Source organism: Aotus nancymaae, unplaced genomic scaffold (genome assembly GCF_030222135.1).
Source record: "Aotus nancymaae isolate 86718 unplaced genomic scaffold, 86718_ANA_hifiasm-v0.15.2.pri h1tg000029l, whole genome shotgun sequence".
Classification (NCBI taxonomy): domain Eukaryota; kingdom Metazoa; phylum Chordata; class Mammalia; order Primates; family Aotidae; genus Aotus; species Aotus nancymaae.
In genome coordinates, this window is record NW_026988442.1 from 30,039,420 (window position 1) to 30,064,678 (window position 25,259).

The following is a 25,259-nucleotide window of genomic DNA, read 5'->3' on the forward strand; positions in this document are numbered from 1 at the left end:
CTCAAGGATGTTTACTTTTCAGTTAAAAGGAAAAAAACCACAAAACACATTGTGTACCAGGTGCCTCAAGAGAAAGCATTCTTTATGCAGATGGCAGATCTTGGTTTTCCACAAGTTTCCTCTGTGACTGTGGCTGCCATCTGTGATGAAGGAGTTATGGCATTAAATGGCACAAGATAAAATGGACACACAGGACTGTCATGTGTAATAAAGCAAATATTTACATTAAGCACAATACAGCAATTTATTTAGATGCTTAAAATGAATACAAAGGGAAATAAAGATCACAAAATTATACATACTACAACAGTGTGTCATATATTAGATGGTATAAATGAATACACCAGGATGGTGTTTAACTAAAGATAAAACTAAATATCCAAAATGCAGCACTCATTGGTTGGCTGCTTCAACACAACACACTTTTATACAGATCTAAAAGGTGTCAAAATTAGTAGCTGCAAAGTCAATTCTTGCATGTGATTTTAGCTTAAAAGATTTCAGAAAACATCTGAAATACCAGTTTTTGTTTTTGACAGCTGTAAATGTCAAGGATATTCAGAACAAGAAAAATCCTATAATACAAGAGAGTCCAGATATATATCTTACGTGGCTGGCCTCTGTTGCAAGATTGTACAAGGTTATGTGCAAAAACTAAGTCTGTCCAAAAGTCCGTACTAGCGCAGTTTTGAGCTTTTGCTAGGTAAACTAGATACAGCGTTTATTACACAGCAAGGTCAACACTAAAAAAAGAAATCTATGATGGGCACACAGTAACAGTATCATGAGCATCACTTGAATAGGTCTAAAAGACTGTACAAATATACATTTCAACTATTCAGAATGAATACATGAAAAAAAATCGCTTTTCCCCAAGTCTACTATACACATTAGACTGGTAGCTTTTACGTTGGCCCTACACTACCATGTGAATTAGGTTAACGCTTCTCAAAGACATCAGACCAATCATTTTACAGAGGGAAAGAAATGTTGAAAAGGCAGATAAAATAAACCTCTGCTTTCCCTCATGTGTATTCATGAGCCACCAGCTTACTGGTCTTCACATTTAGTTACTGTGTCTGTCAGAGAAGGTTCTGAAGCAAGATCAGCCTATCGTGTCATAGACTTAGAAATAACCACTGGAACTCAGCGGCCACATGTCCCACAGTCCAACCAGTACTCACAAGGCAGTACCAGTTAGAAGATAGCTTTGCAATCACACTGAATGGAGATTAGAGTTCCAGGCTGCAGCATGTCACTGATGCCAGGGAACCTGGCACTCAGGCCTGTTGGCTGCTCAGTTTAACTCCGGCTAAGCTGCCATGCATCGGCTCAGCTACTCCATCAGTCATGTTGTCAAACTGTTCCCCATCCTCACTGTCAATTGTGCTATTCTGCCACTCAATCTGGGGGTTAGATAAGCGCTCATCATTCTCAGATGCATTCTTCCACTGTGACTGGTCCTTGGACCAAAACCCTTCAACTTTTCCATAGGAACTATTCTTCCATTTCAACTGCTCTCTGTCACCTTGCATGGTAGCCTTTTTTTTGGCAGCTGGCTTACTGCTCCTTGCATCTTCGCTTTGGGAAGACTCGTCAGACCAGGTTCCTGGTTTCATTTCGCAGGTATTGTCCTCAAAGTCTGACACTTGTTGGGACCCAGGCCCACTCTCAGATGGAGAAGCACCGTCTTTCCACTCAACAACATCGTCTTGGTCAACCTCACTGTCAGAAGCGTTGTGCATTAGTTTGGTTGGTTCCTCAGTCAAATGAAGAGTTTCGTATTTTGAACCATCCTCCTCTTTTTGGTCTAGCTTCTCCTCAGGTTCTAAAGCATCCTCAGGAATTACCTTCAGTACATGTTCCTCTGGGTTATCATTAGGGATTTTAGGCTCAACTTCAAAAACAGGTTCAAAAGGGCTACCACTTTCATTGGATTCTTCTTCCAAATTTTCAAAACTGTCTGAGGAACTGTCTTCTTCTTTCCCAAGGTTGAGCTTTTTGTCAGCAGTCTTACTAGCATTGACTCTGGAATCCTTCTCATCATGATTTTCAAATAGCCACTCAGCATCAAAATCCATCTCATGCTTGACTTTATTTAATTCTTTCATGTTAAACCCCAGCAACACGCCAGGCTTGTACTTTTCACAATCACGGACACACTTCTTCCTTTTGTTACTAAAATGGGAAGCAATGTCACTCTTCCATAACCATAAACTGGCTGCTAGCTTCTCAATTTCTCTCCTGGTGGGATAGGGTTGCTTGTTAAAATACTTTGTTAGAAAGCTTTTCCTGGCTTCATAGGAATCATCTTCATGACCCTTGGGGTCTAAAGCTAAAACAACAGGCTCTTCAGGCTTCTCTTCAAAGAAGCTGGGTGAATCACTATCATCATCTAACTTCCGTTTTTTCAGTAAGGGAAATTCCATTTGCTCGTAAGTGCGCTTCACAGGTGCCAGGCTGGGAGACTGATTAAGCCGAGAGGGTGCATTTGTCTTATCCTGGCCATTTTGGGTCTTTCCAACTCCCCTGCAGTGAACTAGATGCAGAGTGATAGTCGAGGCGGTCATGTTGCTGGTATACACACCAAGGCAATGGATACATTTGTAGGTGAGCTTTTTCTCAACTGGATGAACCGTCTGAATAACCTGGTGCCTCTCTCGTAGGTGATGTGCAAGTGCATCCGATATGGGTCCTTTTAGGATTGAAAAGCAAAGAGGACAAAGAGTTTTCCCAACATCTTTTTTATAGGGCACTGCAGCTTGAGGTGAGCTTTTAACAGGGATATCTGCCTTTTCCTGAACTTTTGGCTGTGGCTTTGGAGGAACTGGAGGGTTATTCTGGGCATGGTAGGCAACAGATTCAGCTGGGGCATCTCTCAGGTTATACGTGGTTACCAGGAGATGGATGTTAGTGTGACTGCCCTGCTGCAATGTCAAATCAAAACTCAAAGTAGAATCTGTTTTAGGTCCCATCTCTTCATCAATGTGAACCATCCGCATGTGTGCAGCCATCTTTTCCACATCATTGAAAGTTGAACGGCAATATGGACAAGACAGACCATGAATTAACATATGGTTGAGCAGGGTATCTGTGGGCAAATAGCGATTACAGTACAGGCATTTGCTAGTAAAATTGTGTATTTTCATAATGTAGTTGGCTACTGCTGGGACTTTCTCAGCTTTATGTTCTTTTTCGAAGTGCACACTATAGACATTTTCAGGAAAAAGCTCATTACAGATTGTACATATTTTCCACTTTTGAGTTGACGAAGTGTTACCTGGGGGAGGGCCTGTGGCAGCTGCAGTAGGTTTGGAACTGGACTGACCTAACACTCTGGATGCCTGCGACTGGGAGAGGGAAGGAGACTTTAACTGGCCCGATGAAAGAGAAGAGGCATTGGCAGACTGCAGGGAGTATCTTGCTGGTGCCTGGGACCTCTGCTCTGACCCAAGGCCATAAGACCTTCCATTTCCACTTGGAAGTAACTGCTTTACAGACTGAGATTGTTGAGGAATGGAAACTGGTGCATTGCCCCCTAGACCCAGTCTCATTGACTGACCAACACTGTAACCCTGGCCTACAGATTTGACTCCATAGCTGTTCTGCTGTAGGTGAACATTGGACATCATGTTGACTCCTGTAGAATTTAAGTTAGGCTTTGGTATTGAGAGTCGATTCACCATCTGCTGTGATGGTAAAGACCGGACATTTCCAGAAGCAAGGGAACCAATTCTTGGTGGGAGTCCCATACTCTTCTTGTCTTGAGGTTTGGGAGCAATTAGCATCAAGGGTTTGGATCGGGGAACCACTACATTTGTGTGCCCAATCATGGCAGTGACCTGATAGCCAATACGTTCGTGGTCTTCGATGACATGCTGAACCAAAGCTTCATAGGACTTTGGCATGAAAAGGCATCGCTTGCAGTGAATACTACTCTCTTCTCGGGCATTTGAGCCTAAGGGGACTGCGCCATTGAGTGATTTTTCTCCTGCCTTTGCTATGTAAGGTGCTGCCACGTGCTGAAAATGTTCCCTGTAAATGTGCTTCCTAACTATTTCGTAAAGAGGATCTCGGTAAGTGCACTTCTTACAGTAATAAACAGCTTGCTCTACACTGTCAGCCTGCTTAGGTTTAAGGCCATCATTTTTGTTTTTATCTTTGAAAGTGCTGAGGCTGCTACTTGGTGCGCTGGCGTTTGGAGCATGAAATATTTTAATGTGTGTTTCCAAAGTCTTTTTGTCTGCATTGAAGGTACAGTAGGGGCAATTAAGGAGAATCCTATTTTCAAAGTCTTCACTATGGACATTTCGGAAATGACTTTTGTAGGCAGAGAAGAATTTTGAGGAAAATGGACAAGCGCTGCAGCAGAAAGGTTTTGTCCGATAGTCCTAAAGTAAACAAACACAACTAGAATTAGAATGCCACTTCAGACAAGCAATTAACAGATTCCAGATGCCCTGCATTCTTAATAATGCACTGATTTTAGTCTGTTTTTTCTTTTTGTATAGTAACTTTATAAAACAGAAAAAACTCAAAAAAAGCGTATTTTTGAGTGTAAATTAGAAAGTCAATGCTAAGTTCTTTCTCAATGTTTAGAAAAAGTCACATTTTAGCCAAACCAAAGACTAATGACTTCAAGATAAACATTTTGCAGCTAGAAATGACAAGAAAAACCTAAATGAAGGAAGTCACTAAAGACTTCAGGTTTACTATACAGTCATATGTTGCTAAACCACAGAAATACATTCCGAAAAATACATCATGGTGTGAAATCCTAGTGTATTCGCACAGACCTAGATGGTACAACCTACTACGTATCCAGGCTACATGGCACAGCCTATTGCTCTTAGGTTACAAACCTGTACAGTATGTTTCTGTACTGAATACCCTAGGCAATGATCAGCACAATGGTAAATATTTGTGTTTTTAAACATAGCTAAGCACAGAAAAGGTATAGTAAACTATACTATACAGGGCACTCACCATGAACAAAGTTTACAGGACTGGAAGTTGCTCTGGGTGAGACAGTAAATAAGAAAGCCCGGGATACTACTGTACAATACTGTAGACTTTATGAACACTTGGCTACACAAACTCACTAAAAAAAAATCATGTTTTTTTCTCACTGTTGCTCAGGCTGGAGTGCAGTGGCACAATCACAGCTCACTGCAGCCTCAACCTCTTGAGCTCACAGGATCCTCCTACCTCCAGCTCAGTCCTGGAGACTTACAGGAGTCTGCCATCACACTTGAGTAAATTTTGTGGAGACAGGGTCTCACTCTGTTGCCCAGGCTGGCCTTGAACTCCTGGGCTCAAACAATCCTCCTGCTTTGGCTTCCCAAAGTGCTGGGATTGTAAGCCACTGTACCCAGCCCTAAAAAAATATTTTTTCTTCAATAACAAATGAACCTCAGCTTGCTCTAAATTTATATGCTTTTAAATTTTTGGCTTTTTGACTCTTTTGTAGTAATACTTACCTTAAAACACAAACACAATTGGCCAGGTGCAGGCGGTCATGCCTGTAATCCCAGCACTTTGGGAGGCCCAGGTGGGTGGAACACCTGAAGTCAGGAGTTTGAGACCAGCCTGACCAACATGGTGAAACCCTGGCTCTACTGAAAATGCAAAAAATAGCTGGGCATGGTGGCAGGCACCTATAATCCCAGCTACTCAGGAGGCTGAGGCAGGACAATCACTTGAACCCAAGAGGTGGAGGTTGCAGTGAGCCAAGATTGTACCACAGCACTCTAGCCTGGGCAACAGAGTTAAACACTAAAAACCAAAACACAAACACATTGTAGGACTGCACAAAAATATTTTCTATCTTTATATACCCATTATCTTTTTTCTATTAAACTTTAAAAAACTTTTTTTATTCCTTAAAATCGAAGACACAAATGCATACCTTAGTCTAGGCCTACAGTCAGGATCAACAACATCACTATCTTCCACCTTCATATCTTGTCCCACTAGAGGGTCTTCAGGAACAATAACACACATGTTATCGTGGGAGCTGTCATTTCCCATGATAACAATGCCTTCTCGATAACTGTGGAAGGACTTGCCTGAGGCTCTTCTTGAGGAGGTGTCACACTGATCAGAAATAAGTCTATGGTGCTTTGTTTCCCTTTTTCATCACAGATTTGCTTGTATGCAGATAATGAACCATGAACATTCTTCTCTATTAATGAACACAATTTGGCATTGAGATCCATGTTTTCAAACTTCTTAAGGAGCTTGCTGGGGTCTGCAAAAGCTTCTGCTAAATTCTTCACCGTACATTTTCTTGGGGGGTTCTTCTTTTGCTTTTCCTGCAGTTTCCTTTTCTCTTTCCTCTTCAGCTATGCATTCTTGTTCCAGTTCCCACAGCTCCTCACCGGTTAATTCCTCAGGAACTACCTCTAGGAGATCCTCTAAGGTCATCCTCATCCACACTCAGGTTAAAGTTGTTTGCCATCTCAACCACAGACTTTGTGATTTATGCAAATCCTCTGAAGTCATGGACAAACCTCTTGAGTGTATTCTTTTAGATGTCATGCATACACTCCTTGTTGACATTACCCCAAGCCCAAACAAGATTCCTTTTTTTTTTTTTTGAGACGGAGTTTCGCTCTTGTTACCCAGGCTGGAGTGCGATGGCGCGATCTCGGCTCACCGCAACCTCCGCTGCAACCTCTGCCTCCTGGGTTCAAGCAGTTCTCCTGCCTCAGCCTCCCGAGTAGTTTGGACTACAGGCGCGCGCCACGCAGGATTCTTAATACAGTCACAGATGTTGTAATCCTTCCAGAATTACATCAGAATCTTCTCAGTGTCTTCCTCAGCTGCGACAACAGGGCAAAGGACTTTCTCAGATAGAAGTCCTTAAAAGCTGCTGTAAGTCCATCAGTTGGATCAAAGAGGTGGTATTTGACATTGGGATGAAAACGCCAATTAAAGGAGGCATTTGCTTATTATTGACAATAAGCAAAAGCTTAAAGGGTATGTTATTCTCTCAATACTACCTCTCCATTTTGCAGGCATATCAATTCAGGAGGTCATCTTGGAAGAGTCACCCATGACTTCATATGGCTCCTGCAGTGCACTGGCCAAGTGTGTGTGTGTACTGATATGCCTGAAGCCCCTAGGGTTCTCACTGTGCGAAATCACAAAGGGTTTCAATTTGTAGCCTGCAACATTGCCCCCAAGCAAGACTGTCATCGTCCTTAAAAGCCTTGAAACCTTGCATTGCTTTGGCCTCCTTATGGATCAAAGTCCTTTTAAGCATATCTGTTTTTCCAGAATACAAAGGATTCATCCATGTTGAAAATTTGCTCTGGCAAGTAATCTTCCTCCAGACTCAGCTTATCTAGAGCTTCCCAAAATTCTTCAGCTGCCTTCACATCAGCACTCACAGACTCACCACTTTCCCAATATGTAATGAGTAATGATTCTTGAATTGTTTAAACCACCCAGAACTAGCAGTAAATTCAACATCACAGCCAGGTCCAGCCTTTTCTTTCAACACTGCAAACAAACTTCTTGCTTTGACTGTGATCATCATGGTGCTGAGAGGTACACAGCACCATGTGTACCTGTGTCTGGTCTTCAAGCCGGGTCATCAGAAGCTTCTCTGTGTCTGATAAAGGTCCTTCTTCAATTTTTGTTAGTCTCATTGCCTTCAATGAAGCAGATGCTTTAAGAGCTTCCGTCACTTTGTTGTTGTTCTTCAAGATCGTAGCTATGGTGGAATAAGACATGCCTCACTGGCAAGAATTAACCATCACTGATTTTCCACCTTTGTAGTCCTTAATCATTTGCTTCCAGGTCAATCACTCAACATGGCCTCTTACTGGTAACATTATGGATTTTGTATGCTAACGGGCCATGATGAACAAAATACCATGAGATTAAACCAGCACAAGAGAAAATGATGCAATCAAAAGATACAGTAAACACGAGATATATGAGGCTGCTACCAGTTTACCATGAAATGCTGTTTTAAAGTAAACTTTTTTTATTAAGTAGGAGTACATTCTAAAATAATAAAAAGTATATATAGCAAAAAAACTGGTAATGTAGTTTTTAATTATCATACCAAGTAGTCATGTGCTGATGTTTCTGTCTAGTACAGACTGCACATGTGACTATGTTTCCCTAAGATTATAATGGGGCTGAAAAATTTCTGTCACCTAGTATTTACTGTATAGTTGACCCGTCAACATGGGTTCGAACTGCTTATATATGGATTTTTTCCAAACAAATTCAGATGAAAGATACAATATTCTTGGGATCCTAAAACCTCCTATACAGAGGGCTAACTTTTGGTATATGCAGGTTCCTCAGGGCCAACTGTGGGACTTGAGTATGCAAGGATTTTGGTAATGAGCTTTTAATCATTATTGGCGTGTACCACTTCTACTTATTTTTTAAAAACAATGTTAATTCTGAAACAGTCTCAGGCAGGTCCCTTCAGGAAGTATCCAGAAGGCACTCCATCATAGGAGATGATGGCTCCATGTGTGTTACTACTCCTGAAAACCTTCCAGTGGGACAAGGTGGCAGTGGTGATACCACTGATCTGGACCCTGTGTAGGCCTATGCTAATTTTGTCTCTGTGACTTAGTTTTTAACAGTTTAAAAAGTTAAAAAAAAAAAAAAAAGGTTTAAGACTAGAAAAAAGCTTATAAGAATATAAGGACAAAATATTTTTGTACAGCTGTACAATGTGTTCGTGTCTTAAGCATTACAAAAGATTCAAAAGTTAAAAATTTTAAAGTTTGTGAAATAAATTTATGTAGCCTAAGTGTGTTTATAAAGTCTACAGTGATGTACAGTACGTCCCTTCATAGTCACTCACCACTCAGCAACTTCCAGTCCCACAAGTGCCCTATACAGATGTACCAATTTTTATCTTTTATACTGTATTTTTACTGTACCTCTTCTATGTATCACTATGTTTAGAAACACAAATACTTACCATTGTATTAATCACTCTTACAGTAGTCAGTATAGTAACATGCCGTACAGATTTGCAGCCTAGGAGCAACAGGGCATACCATATAGCCTAGGTGTACAGTAGGCTATACCACCTAGGTCTATGTAAGTACCCTTTATGAAGTGTGTACAACAATGAAATCACCTAACAAGGAATTTCTCAGAATGCACTCCATCATTAAGCAGTGCCTCATCGTATTATGTGCTATAAATAACTGTATGTGCTATACTTCTATATGACTGGCAACACAGGTGTGTTTACACTAGCATCACTACAGACATGTGTATGTTGTGCTATGATGTCATTAGGTAATAGAGGTTTTTCAGCTCAATTATAATCTTATGGGATCACTGTTGTAGATGGAAGTCCGTCACTGACCAAAATGTCGTTATGCGGTACGTGACTGTAGTAAAATTCAGGGCCAGAATATTTTAGTACAATTAGACAATTTTAATAGACAAAGCTATACCCTTTTATTCCTTTCCCCATTATGGAGAAATTTTCATAGAAAAAAGGCAAATCTCCATTTTTTTCTATGATTAAAGTATAGTGTAGTATCAGATTCAGTGCTGATCAAAAAAATGACTGATTTCAAAAGTTGGCTTTCTTCTATAAGCCATGCTGCTCTTTCTCAACCAAGAACACTTCAAAACAGTTAACGAAGTAACAGCTGCTTTGATTCAAATCAAGAAGTTAAATAAAATGCCCTACAGACTGTGTGGAGGGTGTAGTATTTAAATTTAAAAGCCAATAATGCATTATGGAATATACTGATATCAAAGAGCAACTTTCAGAATTAGGATTGTTAACACTTAGCTAGTCAGTCCTTTGATGATGATAGGTTAACTGACATATGCTTGGCAAGACATGATCTTTTCTCCCTAGAAACCAACTTTGTTTCAGATATTGGTTTGAACTAAGATGAAATACTCTGCTTCTCCTCAAAGCTCAACTCTTTAGTATTCAGCTATGAGGCTTTCAGATTGATAAAACTGAATTAAATAGATGATGTGTCCCACTGGAAAGCATTCTCATTCTAAGACTGCTGGCTAGTACTTTTGCCTAGGGTATTAAAAAAAAAAAAGAAAAAAAAAAGTCGTCAAATTTTTGAGGTGAAGTTTAGAAGTACTAATTCCCTAAAGAGTATGTTCCAATAGATGAACAGATCATTCATGTAGAGTGAGAATCACTCCCGCTCCCTCTATGTATATGACATCATCATGTATTGATATTTGCTGGCACTGCTGACTAATACTGTTTATAATGCCAATATGCATAAAGTTAAGTTTTATCTCTGTCACTGCTGTCCTACAGAGGACGTCCTTCCCAGGCCTCCCATAGAAGTTGGATGCCATCAACATAGAGAACTAAGAAAAGCTTAATGTAAGGAAGGGTCTGGTCTTTTTCTGTGTAGAAAAAAAAAGAATGGCCGGACACAGAAACACAGAAGACGCAGAAAGAAGAGCCAGAGTGCTTTAGGGGAAATGCTGGTATACAGCAGTCTTCATAACTTTTAAGTAACAAAATTTCCCTTTCTTCTTAAACCTACAGTTTCAGTCCATTGACAAAAACAAAAAGTTTTTCTTAGTCTTCCCACAGCTCAGGAAAATATGAAATGCAATTTCGACACTTTCCACATTAGGTTGTTGCCTACAATCACTTCATTGCTATAAAAGGCCTAGAACTGAAAAGGGAGTATACCATGCTGACATTTGAGGAAGTCTACTGTGCCACTCACCTGGTTTTTCGTAAGTGAAGGGTCCCACAGTCCTACATCCTCCCATGTAGTGTTTTTCAAATAAAAGTCATTAGGTTCAAATTGTTTAAAATCCTAGAAAACAGTGAAAGAAGTTTACGAAAACATAGCGGTATAAACGCTAACCCAACCTTACATATAAATCCGACTTCTAACTAAGATGGAGAGAGGACAGGAAAACCAACCCCATCAAGGACTTAAACTAGGAGTGATAAGGCTCTTAAATATAAAAAGGCATATGGAAGTTGCAGTCTACATTTTATATTAACCAACCACTCTCCTGATGGTTGGCCAGGTTTCCAAGGAAACTGCTGAAGTTTTAATTCAGTAAAAAATTCAGCCACACACTAATATCAAAGCACTTTTCATTAGAGTACTGTAACTCATCGGTTACAGCAATGGAATGGCGTCTAAAATACCAATGTTTGCTTACAGCCCTGCAGATATAATTTCTGGTTCTGTGCAAAAAAAAAAAATTTTTTGAGGGGAGGGGGCAGGATATCAGATCAGAATGAAAACTCAGAATTTCAAACCCAAAAAGGCAGAAAGAAAGCTATTCAAAGAAAGTTAAGCCATATGATGTTAAATTTATACTCTAATGTAAAAATTTAATGGCCCACTTCCCTCCAGACTAGGAAGATTAAAAGTCTTAGGGTAAAATCCCACTTGTACCTGAAAGGGTCACAGTTCAAGGTTGAAAACGAAGTATACACGTAAATAATCATAGGAGGAACAAATCAAATGCATGATAGAAAACATACTGTGATGTTGGCATTAATTATTTCTATGAAGATGATCCCACAGAGTGCAAAGTGAATGGACTGTTTCATTTGGGCAGATCTACCTGAACTTTGGGTTTGGAGAAAGGCTACTTCCACACTTGGAACATAACTAGAGAAGTCAACTTTTGAGCAGCTTCAGTTTCCAAGATATACTCTTCAAGCATTAGTGGAACTCAAAATAAGAAAATGTGTTGCATAAATGAATTTGCTTTTTTACTTTCAATTCCATTCAAATATCTACTGACCGCCTATTATGTGCAAAACACTGTGCTAGGTGCTGGGGACAAATGGATAAACAGGGTAGCTATGGTCCCTAGCCAGCTAGAACTTAAAGGTTAGTAGGGGAAACAGCTTCAAACTTTTCTTTTCAATCCGGGACTTTGACCAATAAACCGTAAGACCTACAACAGTGAGATGTGGAAAAGGAGGAGACCACTGCATGGCTATCTCATAGGGCTGTGATAAAGCTCACAGAATAAAACAGCTTGAAAAACAGTTCATAAAGCCCAAACTGTTACACAAGGGGGAAAGTAATAGTCTATGATGGGTCAAAAGGGGCAACAAATGCTCAAATCCTAAGGAAAGAGACAACAAGCACCCACACAACCATGCCTCAACAATTAGAAGAAGGTCAACCAGAACATTCAGGCATTATCAGAATGAGAACAGGCTTTGAGTCCCACAGACACTGCCACTTTCTCAGCTGCAAGGCTGGGCCTATTTATTTGTTCTTCATCTGTAAAGTGTATATAAGAATTCCTACACTGCCTCCCGCCTCCATGGTTGTTTTAAGAAATAAATGTATAGACAACTTGACAGCACCTAGTACAATTGCCTGACATGCTGAAGTCCTCAATGGTAGCCTTTTGCTTCAGGATGCAAAAATGAAAAAGCCCATTTTAGGGAGAAGGGCACAAGTTATGCTATTGAGAATGCTTTCGTGAAGCTACTGCTGTGGCTGAAATTCAGAATCACATCTAAGAATTAGCCATCTTGGCCACTGACACAAAGTAATGGATCAGAAGCTGAGTCATGTTAAAATTTAAAAATGACATGCTACTTACTTCTATATGTTCTTTACAGTATTCCAACCCAATGTCACTAAGTATTTTTTTCACAGTTTTCCGGGCTTTTCTTAAACTGCCAAGATTGTTGACAGGAAGTTGGAACATAGTTTCTATTGGAAAAAAAAATTTAAGTCAAAGTCAAAACACGTACAACTTGTAATATTTACTAATTCCACTGATGACAGGATCATAAACCCTACCCATCTGACAAAAAAGGTGCATAGGTATCCTCATCTAGTGTGTACACACACACACACACACACACACACACACACACACACTTGCATGTGCGTATGGCTCGCTCCATCCATCCATCCATCTTTTTTTTTAAGACAGAGTCTTGCTCTGTTGCCTAGGCTGGAGTGTAGTGCACTCATGGTTCACCATAGCCTCAACCTTCTAGGCTCAAGTGATCCTCTCACCTCAGCTTCCCAAGAGGATGGGACTCCAGGAGCACACCACAATGCCCAACTAATTTTCAAAAATTTTTTGTAGTGACTAGATCTCACTATGTTGCCCAGGCTGGTCACGAACTCCTGGACTCAAGTCATCCTCTCTCCCTGACTTCCCAAAGTGCTGGCATTATAGGCGTGAGCTACTGAGCCAGGCATGTATCTACTATGTTTTGAATACTTAAAGTAGGCAGGCAAAATAAGTACTCTCTGATCTTCCTAGTTTTTAACAGGACATTTTGACTATGAGTCTAATCTGGCATAATTCTGATTAGACTTAAAACAGTTCAGCGATGAACTTATAGTTGAGAATTATAAGACATAATAGCAACCAATTAGTTTTAAATCAAGTGTTAGTGCTTTTCTCCTTTTGATGTTAAACCTCTGAAAACAGAAAAGTGCTTTAACCATTTCATCATCATTACACAGTTTTGAGTGCCAAGGTAGAGAGGATTTTGTTGAATGGGAACTGTCCTGCCTACTGCTATGGTAGTCTTAAAAAACAAAAACAAAAACTTTACAGTTTCTGTATACTGCCCAAATTAAAGACAGTAAAGATATGTGACTCGACCAAAACATGCCCAGTTTACCCCTGTCTGCAACATACCTGGGCAAAGGCACTCACAAATGGCAACTGTTAAAGACTTTAAGGAGGATCCTTTGAAATCATGAAAAGCCTGTTATGTGTGTAAGGAAACTGAAAAATTATTTGAATGACTTAATACATTAAATCAGCTATTTAGATCAACTTTCCCAAGTTCCTTAAAAACAAAAGTTTGTCTTTAAGGAGAAAATAAAATCAATAAAACTTGGGCAGTTGAGAATATGTATGGTTTCTAATGTGATCATAAATGCTTCCTATAATATGGTAAAAATTTGTCAATTTAATAATCCAAACCTAACACAATTTTACAGGATATAATGTAGTTCTAAAACCCAAAACAGCAAAAACAAAAGGCAAAGCACCAAGAATGGAAAATTAATATATGCAAATCCAGTGGTCTAATTAATAAAGGCTGTTACTCTGTAATACCAGTATCATCTGTAAACTGCAACTAATCCAAATATAAAATATGTTGCCTATTTATTATTTTAATCCAAATCAATGTCAACTATAAAAAATAAAAAATCAAAAGTGAAATCTACCAAAATCAAACTGTAACTCCTAGAAAATTTGAAACTGGGTATGTTACCCTAACTTAGAATTCTCAAAATATTCTCTATCAAGTACCAAAGTTTAATTGGGGCCAAAAGAGAAAAGTATTTTGAAAAAACCTTCTCAGCCTTATCATACTCAAGACAGAACTGCTGCTCGCTATGAAGCAATGACTATAGTGTCCCCTGCCTTCTGCCATGCTAGTAGTTTACGTGTTGTGAAGCCAACTGCAGATTTAGAAGTCTATTCTGATATAAATTAAGACCAAATCAATTTTTTTGGTCCAAATTTCATCACTGAATGATTTAAGCCACCACAAAAAGATGGTTTGAAACCATCTTTTTGTGGTGGCTTAAAAACAGAAAATTCTTCATTAGTTGCTTCCTTTAAAACAGTTACTACAAATCAAGTCTTTTTTAGACAGACACACATACTAGAAAAATATTTCAGAAATACAGAAAAGTATTACAGGTTAATTCTGAAGAAACTGGGTATTAAAATGGATGCCCACAGACACCTAAGACTGGGAAGAGACATCTTGTTTCTCTATTCATTTCATAGACTATGTGCCAAAATTCAGTTATCTGGGAACTTTCTCAGTTAACCCTGCTTCACACTTCATAAGAGATGTGTCCAGAAGCCAGCCACTACTGGTATCCCTGCCTCCTGGATGAGTGACTCAACAATCTCAGCAAAACAAAGACATAAAGATTTGGAAATGCAGCCACCACTGAGGTCATTCGTCTATAGAAAACATAAAATAAGAATCGAGCTGCAGCTTGGGGTAAAGAAAATCCCATTCTCCTAAGTGCCTACCCATAGCTTTAAAAGTCAGTTTAAGACATTAAGATGAAACATCTCACTGCCTGGTAGGTATTTTTTTCTGAAAAAGTGAGTATGCCTGTAAGGGAACTCAGTTGTAAGAAACTTGTAATTTATTAAAAGTGGTATTTCAGCCACAGAGTTGGTGTTGGGTTTACTTAACTATGTTGAATTTAAAAGGCTTATAAATAAAACAGTGACACTGCTTATTGGGAAATGCTATATCAAAAAAATGTTATTTTGCTGTAGGCTTTAACAACTAGGAATAATCTGTATTTTTTCCTTGAGACAGGGTTCCACTTTTTTTTTTTTTTAGACGGAGTTTCACTCTTGTTGCCCAGGCTGGAGTGCAACGGTGCAATCTCGACTCACTGCAACCTCCGCCTCCCAGGTTCTAGCAATTCTCTTTCTTCAGCCTCCCAAGTAGCTGGGATTACAGGCCTGTGCCACCACATCCCACTGATTTTTGTATTTTTACTAGAGACGAAGTTTCACCATGTTGGCCAGGCTGGTCTCGAACTCCTGACCTCAGGTGATCTACCCTCCTGGGCCTCCCAAAGTGCTGGAATTACAGGCATGAGCCACCGCACCCGGCCAGGGTTCCACTTTTCATCCAGGCTGGAGTGTACTGGTACAATCATAGCTCACTGCAGCCTCAACCTCCTGGGCAGAACTGGTCTTCCCACCTCAGCCCCACCAAGCAGCTGGGACCATAGGTCCACACTACCACGCCTGGCTAACTTTTTGGTATTTTTTGTAGAGATGGGGTTTTGCCATGTTGCCCAAGCCAGTCCTGAACTCCTGAGCAAGTGATTTGCTCGCCTTGGCCTCCCAAAGTGCTGGAGTTACAAGTGTGCGGCACCAAGCCTGGCCAGGAATCTATGTTAAGTCGGAACATTCTACATCTTTCAATGTAAAGATTATAACTTTCTTCATATGCATATTTCTAACATTCCTAATAATCTTGGAAATTCCATAATGCTCCTTTTTCCAGATCAAAGTATGCCCTCCATGCATTTGTTCATGGAGGTCATTTCTCTTAAGATTTTCTCCATTTGGAGCTCAAATAACACAGTGGTGTGCACTGGCATCTTCAAAATCATTTGCAAAGATTTTTCTGGTTTTTTTTTTTCTTGCTTTAAATACTTTTCTCAATAGATAAAACAAGCACACAATTCAGAAATATACGCCAAGAAGGCTTCCTTCTCACTCCTATCCCTCCAGCCACACAGCTCCCCTTCCCAGAAGGGGCCACGGTTACCCTTTCTTGTGAGTTTTTGCACTACAACAAGCCAAACAATTCTTTGGAAAAAAGTTTCAACTCTACCAATCGTTACCGGTAATAAGAAAAAGAACAGAAGGGCCCTATGTTTCTCTGCATCTACTGCCTGCTGTTAAGAAACTTAAGTTCAAATCAATAGCCGGCTCCAGGGTTCATTAATGTTATCTACTTGGTTCTTCTTTAGCAATCTGGACAAGGGATCCATACTTAAGTAACTGAGGGGTGGGAACAGAATAAATATAAAATTGTCTCTGCCTGAGATTAAGGGGCCTTTCTTCACTTTTGAATGCAAAGAAAGCTAAAAATTAAAATACGGATAATCCTTTCTGTTAGGGAGAAAGACACCTTAACACTAACGCCAAAAATGGTCCAAGAGATAGAGGCTTTGACATGCAGAGAAATGGGCGTACTGTCTCCCCATATTTGTCTGGTGGGAGCTAATCCTTTCTCTTTTGCCTCCTTGGTTATGAGGATGAACAAAAAAAAATTTTCAGATGAACATCATTATTCCAATACCAAGGAGAGCTGGCTCCCTTCAGCCAAACCTTTCAGTTCATGACATAAAAAAGGAAAAATATCCAATTTAACAAACCAATATTTTGTTCAACTGTTAGACAATCACTTTCAGAGAACCTGCACTTAGCCACTCAACTGTGTTAGGAAAAGAGAGATGAGTAAGACACAGTTCTTCCCTTCAACAGTCCATTTCTTCCAGCCTGGATTACACAGGCAGCCCTCAGTCAAGGTTTAGACCTTGTTTTTGGCTGCCCAGCCTCCTCTTGGAACTGACTCTGCCACAACTGATGAAAGACAGGAAGTCTCTCTGTCAGCAGAGGAGAGTATACCTGACTTAGGTTGACTAGTAAGAATATTTCATCTCCGTAGATGATGACCACTAGAATTGGACATGTCCCCCAAACAAGGCTGACAGTAATGCTGAAAAGGAGAGCTGGAACCTGCCATCACATGGCAGAGGTAGGGAACAACTCCTACTGATATTGTTTAGGGTCCTGAACCCAGCTGTGCCTGAAGAATACCACTTCCCTATGCCAGCCTTTTCCAATATATAAACAAACACATTATTGTTTCTGCCTAAGCTAACTTTGTATCACTCACAACCAAAAATTCTGACAGACCCACTGGGCAGTGGGACACAGAACAGAAAGTGGATAATTAAGAGGTAGATAGGGTATTTACGCAAAATAATTACAGTTGTGAATTGGGTCTAGTAGGAATTTGTAAGATGAAAGTTATTCTAAAAAATGCTTTGGCCCCCAATTTCATTAAGTAAAAAAACAAAAACACTATATGGAGAGTTAAACACCCTAAATAGTAAAAGAATTAAGAGAAAGCTCATTATCTATTAATAATAGACTTAAGATTTGCAAGTGTTTTATTTATGACTGAAAGTAACGAGGTATGGGTGCAATGGCTCACACCCACAATCCCAGGATGTTAGGAGGCCGAGTGGGGGAATCACTCGAGGCCAGGAGTTCAAGACCAGAGTGAGCAACACAGTAAGACTTACATTTCTACAGAAAAGCATGGGTGTGGACCTGTAGTCCTAGCTACACAGGGAGCTAAGGTGGGAGGATCACTTGAGCCCAGGAGTTCAAGGCTGCAATGAACAATGATCAATGATCGTGCTACTGCACTCCACCCTGGGTGATAGAGTAAGGCCCTATCTCTAAATAAAGAGTGTAACTAACCTTTTGGTAAGCACATGCCATCTGATGAACTACATATAAATATTCAATTATTAGTATTATTTTTTTTTTGAGAAGAGGTCTCACTGTGGTACCCAGGCTGGAGTGCAGTGGTATGATCATGGCTCACTGCAGCCTCAATTCTCCGGGCTGAAGTAATCCTTCTGCCTCAGCCTCACAAGCAGATGAGACTAGAGGTGGGCGCCACCACATTCAGCTAATTTCTTGTTTTTGTTTTTTTTTTAATTTAATGGAGAAGTGGTCCTCCCTATGTTGCCCAGGCTGATCTCGAACTCTTGAGCTCAAGTGATCTTCCCACCTTGGCCCCACAAAGTGCTGGGATTACAGGTATGGGCCACTGTGCCCAGCCAACATTCAATTTTGGAGAATAACACTGTTGAGTGAACTAGCCATACTCATTCCTATTAGTTTTTGCAAATTATACCCACATCTACTGATTAGGGCCCAGACGTTAAAAGTTTTACTAAGCCAAGCCCAAATCCTATTCATGTGCTTTCTTACAAAGCAAGAGTCAGACAGCTGGAATGAAAATCTGAGATTCATCCAGGCCCTAGGCTACAGATAAATTAAAACCATATACATGATAAATATATATCTGTGCAGAAACTTTTCAGTTTAGGTCCCATCTATTTTTGGTTTTGTGGCTTGTGCTTTTGAAGTCGTAGTCATGAATTCTTTGCCTAGATCAACATCCAGAGTTTTCCCTAGATTTTCTTCTAGTATTTTTAGTTTCAGTCTTGCTTTAAGTCTTTTTTCTATCTTGAGTTGATTTCTGTATATAGTGAGAGATAGGGATCTAGTTTCATTCTTCTGCTTTATGGCAATCCAATTTTCCTAGCACCATTGACTGAAAAAGGTGTCCTTGTACATTATTTGGGTGATGTATACAATAATAGCCCAGATTTCTTTTTCTTTTCTTTTTTTTTTTTTTTTTGAGACAGAGTTTCACTCTTGTCACCCAGGCTGGAGTACAATGGCCCAATCTTGGCTTACTGCAACCTCGCCTCCCGGGTTCAAGCAATTCTGCCTCAGCCTCCAGAGTAGCTGGGATTACAGCTGTGCGCCACCAAGCCCAGTTAATTTTTGTATTTTAAGTAGAGATGGAGTTGCACTATGTCAGCTAGGCTGGTCTCCAACTCCTGACCTCGGGTGATCCACCCACCTCAGCCTCCCAAAGTGCTGGGATGACAGGCGTGAGCCACTGTGCCCGGCCCTAAAAGCCCAGATTTCACCACTGCACAATATATCCATGTAACAAAACTGTACTTGCATTCCTTAAATTAATACAAATAAAATTTTAATTAAGAAAAAATCTGATCCTCTCTTCCAACTATCAAAAGTAAAAACACTCCATGTACTAAGAGGTACAGAGAACGTGGCTTACGAGGAAAAAATATTTGTAAGCTCACTGTACAGGGGAAGGACAATTATACAACATTGATAACTGTGAACTTTAAGCAAAGAGGTAACCAACAACAATTACAATGATTTATGAAACAACTGCTCTGCCAAAAGCCCTGGATCTAATCAGAAGGTGTACTCTGCTTCTTCTGGGACAGGCAGATGGATAATCCCCCAGCAGATGACAGTCCTAGTTTAGCAGGCTCAAGGTAAGGTCTGCAGGATCTGACACACCAACAATCGGTGGAGCTTGTGTATGGCAGTTCTTCTGCAGAGCTACCACATCAAGGATGGCACCATAGAGTCTGTATTTTTAGGGGCAGAAAAAAAGCAGAAAAGCATTTACCAGTATCATCTGAAAGTAAAACAAAACAAAGACAAAACAAAAAGATAAACCTGTTTTTAGATAACCAAAAGATAAACCAGCCGTAACAACTTTGAACTGGCACAGATAAGCAGAATAAAAAACTAGCCTCTAAATCCAACTTGTCCAGAGTACATTTTAAACGATTCCAAGTGAAGGTCTAGTATGTTATAGTGCGTCCTACTTTCCTTCAACTGCAGGTGTAACTCTGTTACTTTATGATGTTGGGGAACCAAAACCTGAACATATCCCAGAGTGATGACTAATATATCAGTTCTACTAGTGAATGCAAAACTTTACTTTCCATTCTAAAAGCATCTCTAATATTACAATGAGAGCTACACAAGGATCGTTACACTTCTTTCTTGTTGACACCTAAACATAAGCTGCACTTAGTCTCAACAAATGATTTTCGTCAAACCTTATTCATTTTTTTTTTGAGATGGAGTCTCCCTCTGTTGCCCAGGCTGGAGTGCAGTGGCATGATCTCAGCTTACTGCAACCTCTGCCTCCCAGGTTCCAGCGATTCTCCTGCCTCAGCCTCTCGAGTAGCGGGGATTACAGATGCACACCACCGTGCCCGGCTAATTTTTTGTATTTTTAGTAGAGATGGGGTTTCAGCATGTTGGGCCAGGCTGGTCTCGAATTCCTAACCTCAAGTGATCTGCCTGCCTCGGCCTCCCAAAGTGCTGGGATTACAGGCATGAGCCACTGTGCCCAGCCTCAAACTTTTTATTTTTTAAAAGCAGTGAAACCCTTGTTTCCAAAGGAATATTAGGTGAAATATAAAAAAGATAAAAATTAGAAGTGCTCAGGTTGAAAGATAGAAAAGTTCCCTGCACCCAAGTACCTCCAAGAAATAGTCACTAATCTAATCTAAGCCCATGATGCAAATTTATGCAAAAGTGGCAGGTTACTGAAATGTAGAATCTGGGCATAGTGGGCAATCAAACAAAAGCATGAAGTTTGATGGCTATAGCAGAATTCCGATAGTTTACTGATAATCTTCACCAAATAACATTAGTCTGATTAGAGTATGAAGTTATAGGGAATCCACAGTAAACATAAAGAGTCAGAAAATAAAGTTTACAATGTGATATTTATTTTTAAACATTTCTACACTAAAATTGTAAAGAAAAATACAGTCTCTCTGGGATTATCTTTTACCTAGGGGTGGAAGAAGTGAAAGTGTGGAATCAATGGCTAGGAATGGTTACTACTAGTGAAGAAAAATGGCAGCTGTCAGGATGGGTGCACTGTGGCTCAAGTCTGTAATCCCAGCACTTTGGGAGGCCAAGGGGGGGGGTGATCACTTAGGCCAGGAGTTCGAGACCAGCCTGGCCAACAAGGCAAAACCCCATCTCTACTAAAAATACAAATAAATTAGCTGGCATGGTGGCACATACCTGTAATACCAGCTATTTGGGAGGCGGGGGCTGCAGTGAGCTGAGATCACACCACTGCACTTCAGTCTGGGCAACAGAGTGAGACTCTGTCTCAAAAAAGAAAAAAGGGTAGCTATATTTTCTAAGTTGATAAAAATTAGAAGACAATCATGCTACTATGACATAAACAATTTCAATTTTTGATAACATAGACCCAAGTTAATATGTAAGAATTTCAGACCCTTGATACTTAAATTACTCCAATTGATACTGATACAAGAATTTTTGTACAGATCTTTCTTATAACCCCCACTGAGGTTTAAGAGTAAGATTTAAAAAAAAAAAAAAAAAAAAGAGTAAGATTTTTGAAGTTTCTTTAAACCAATGATCTACAAAAGAAAGTTAAGTTTTGCTGGCAATTTTCTAAGAGGGACAAGTGTTTGCTTCTCATGAAGACAAAGCATCAGTTAATGTCACTGCTACCTGTGACAGTACTTTATTTATTTTTAGAAAACAGATTTTGTTATGTCTCTGTGGAAACATTTAGTACCTGTTAAGATAAAAAATAATCAAGCACTTTGGGAGGCCAAGGCGGGTGGATCACGAGGTCGAGACATCGAGACCATCCTGGTCAACATTGTGAAACCCCGTCTCTACTAATACAAAAAAATTAGCTGGGCATGGTGGCGCGTGCCTGTAATCCCAGCTACTCAGGAGGTTGAGGCAGGAGAATTGCCTGAACCCAGGAGGCGGAGGTTGCAGTGAGCCGAGATCGCGCCATTGCACTCCAGCCTGGGTAACGAGAGCGAAACTCCGTCTCAAAAAAAAAAAAAAAAAAAAAAAATCAGAGAGAAAACATCAATCCTGGCAAAATGAAGGGGTATGTGTCTAACCTAAGGGTCTGCAACCTGGTCTACAGCAGGAAGCTGGAGGAGGTGAAGGAGAGAATTCTGGCCAATAAACCCTGGCTATGAGAACTGGCCAGGACAGCAGAAGTGCATTGCATTGGGCATGCTCAGCCGGACATACAGAAATTGTTGAATTTCTGTTTCAACTTGGAGTGCCAGTAAATGATAAAGACTATGCAGATTGATCTCTTCTTCAGATTGCTGCTTCTGCTGGCCAGGATGACACTGTAAAAGCCCTTCTGGGAAAAGGTGCTCAAGTGAATGCTGTCAATTAAAATGGCTCTACTCCTCTACATTCTGCAGCTTCCAAAAACAGGCATGAGATTGCTGTCATGTTACTAGAACGTGGGGCTAACCCAGATGGTAAGGATCATTATGAGGCTACAGCAATGTACCAGGCCCCAGCCAAGGGAAACTTGAAGATAATTCATATCTTTCTGTACTACAAAGCATCCACAAGCATCTAAGACACTGAGGGTAACACCCCTCCACACTTAGCCTATGATAAGGAAAGAGTGGAAGAAGCAAAACTGCTGGTGTCCCAAGGAGCAAATATTTACATTGAGAATAAAGAAGAAAAGAAACCCAGCAACTGGCCAAAGGTGGCCTGGGTTTAATAAGAGAATGGTAGAAGGTTAAACAGCTTGGCTTTATTCCTACTTCGTAAGTTGCAGTGTCATCACCAGTGTCCTGGAAACTAACGTATTTGTGCACAAGACATCACCTACAAATGTTTTCTCACCTCCAAAGTCTTATAAACATGTTGACTATTGTTCCTGCCGAGGTTCTTGTTCTAAACTTACAGCTTGCTTTCCAGGCACTGAATAACTGTTACCATTGTTCTACTGTTGTCATATGTCCTTGTGTACTGAAATTTTGGTTAATTCTGAGTAACTCTGTGGCTGTTGTGAATCTTCGGCACCCTCCTGTACACTTTATATCCGTCTCTGAAATAGAAGAGCTCCAATGGCAACAGGCTAGTCATTCTGCTAGATGGTTCTGGGTGGACCCGTAATGCTCCTCCATATAGTTAAAACATCCTAACTTGTTTTTCAAGCTCACTTAGGCCTATGCCAAATACATTTTTTTTTCCCAAGCATGAGATTTTATTTTTGTGATAGGAGGAATATTTACATATTTTAGTGGACCAAATTTTAAGTTGGAGGGTGTGCCCTAAAATAATGAAAAACAATATGCCCGTGTACATGTGTATTTTTTTTGTTTTTTGATGAGCTACTTCCCAAGGTAAAATATATGTTTTTTTAAAAAAACAAAAAAAAAGGAGGAGGGAGGAGTTTTAAAGTACCTATATTGAGTCACCTTATATTGAAAAAAAGTCAAGCTTGTTAAAATGGTATTAACAAAATGTATTCTGATTTGTATTTCAGAAACTAAAAAACGCTGAAAAGAAAAAAAAATCATTCTCTTATTTACACATTTTCCTTTCTTCCTACCTTTCCCTCAGCAACATATTTAATACCTGTCTATTTTACTCATTGAGTCAAAAACTGTTGTCACAGTAAAACCTTATTTCTTCTTATAACCAATAAGCCCTTATTGTTACTACCTTAGGATTTACATCCGAAGAGGTGAACAAACTTTATTTGCTTTACATGTGCCACTAGTCCTATATTTAAATAAAACCAGTTGCAAAAAGGTTTATATATTTGCATTTTTAAAAATTAATCTCATACAGCTTTGCTTTAAGATTGAGAGCCCACAGCCAGCCTGGAAGCAATCACCCCACTCAATCTTTTCCTAAAATACACAGCCTTGAACAGAGGTAGCTGATTTCCATTCTCCTATAAGCTTAGGCAAAAGAGCTTACAGATGTTGGAAACTCTAATGCCTCTTTCTTTTCCTCTCCTCCTCAATCTCAAATCTACAGAACACGTTAATTCTGACTCTCTGGGGGCAGAATGTTCTTCGGGGTTAGCAGATAAAACTGCAGCAAGAGGGGGTAAGAAAGTTTAGTCTCTTCTTTCCTTAAGCTTACGGGAAAATGTGCACTAGTATTGAGGCTAAAAGGGGGATGAGAGAGTTAGAGAACAAGGAAGATTAGAAAGAAAACTACTTTGCAAATGATGACACACATGCTCAAAGCTAAATCTGAATAATGAACATCAATTATACTGCTTAAGACAATCGTATTAGAACACTCTTAAATAAAGATAAGCAGCAGGCTGGAAATATAACCAATTTCTGTATTCTACTATTCTTACTAACTTCATTGGACTTTCATATTCTCCCAGTTTGATACTGCCTCCACAAATATTGATTTTAAAGTTTTTAACTGTATCAATTATTAAATTCTTTATAATTAAGTTTTTATAACAATTTCTTTACTTGGGAGTGTACATTTATGCAAGGCGAAAGATAATGCTTATCTAAATACAGCATCCTGTACAAAAATGTTTAGTCAAAGTAATATGTTTTGTCACTTTCCATCAACGTTTTGTGTGAATCCTTTCTACAAAAAACTCTGCTCTAAAAGACTGATCACCTCAAGTAAGGGGGTAGGGGCACAAAATCCCACCAGACAGCTCATTCCACACTGGACAGCTTCTGTTCACAGGTTACACTTCACAATGCTGTGTAACATGCCCATAGCTCTCGGTTCAGCTATAAATTCCCAATCACATGACAGACTTTCAAAACTTTAAGACACCCCCTGTTCTCCCAATTAACCAGGATCAGTTCTTCTCACCATTCCTTCTGTGATCTCACAGGCCGCTCTCCAAAGAATAAGCTCCAGCTTGTCAGTCTCCCTGGTTCCCTGGATAAACTGTTATTCGGATGTGACATATTCAGGAGATGGTCAAGTTAGACACCACTACTCTAATTCTGGACATTAGTTTTTCAATTAATGCTCCTGAAAAGTGCACTGTGTAAATGGCATCCACTTCATACATCTGACATAAAATATATTTTTAAAAATATGCAGTGCCAGGCCGGGCACAGTGGCTCATGTCTGTAATCCCAGCACTTTGGGAGGTCAGGCATTCAAGACCAGCCAAACCAATGTGGAGAAATCACATCTCTACTAAAAATACAAAATCAGCCAGGTATGGTGGTCCATGTTTGTAATCCCAGCTACCTGGGAGGCTGAGGCAGGAGAATTGCTTGCACCCAGGAGGCAGAGGATGCGGTGAGCTGTGTCATTGCACTCCAGCCTGGACA

General features: G+C 39.9%; 1 protein-coding gene and 1 pseudogene across 2 annotated transcripts in view; one reads left to right on the forward strand and one right to left on the reverse strand.

The window, feature by feature from the left end:
* Positions 1–219: 219 nt before the first annotated feature.
* Positions 220–25,259, reverse strand: part of ADNP (activity dependent neuroprotector homeobox) — a 39,504-nt gene continuing 14,464 nt past the window's right edge. For both annotated transcript variants that reach the window (XM_064382522.1, XM_064382521.1), the window contains 3 exons: positions 12,580–12,692; positions 10,716–10,808; positions 220–4,391 (listed from right to left, as the gene is read on the reverse strand). In XM_064382522.1, coding sequence (XP_064238592.1) covers positions 1,281–4,391; positions 10,716–10,808; positions 12,580–12,687 — 3,312 coding nt within the window. In that variant the 5' untranslated portion in view covers positions 12,688–12,692 and the 3' untranslated portion in view covers positions 220–1,280. The remainder of the gene's footprint in view (positions 4,392–10,715; positions 10,809–12,579; positions 12,693–25,259) is intronic.
* Positions 22,016–22,718, forward strand: LOC105727518 (26S proteasome non-ATPase regulatory subunit 10-like; annotated as a pseudogene).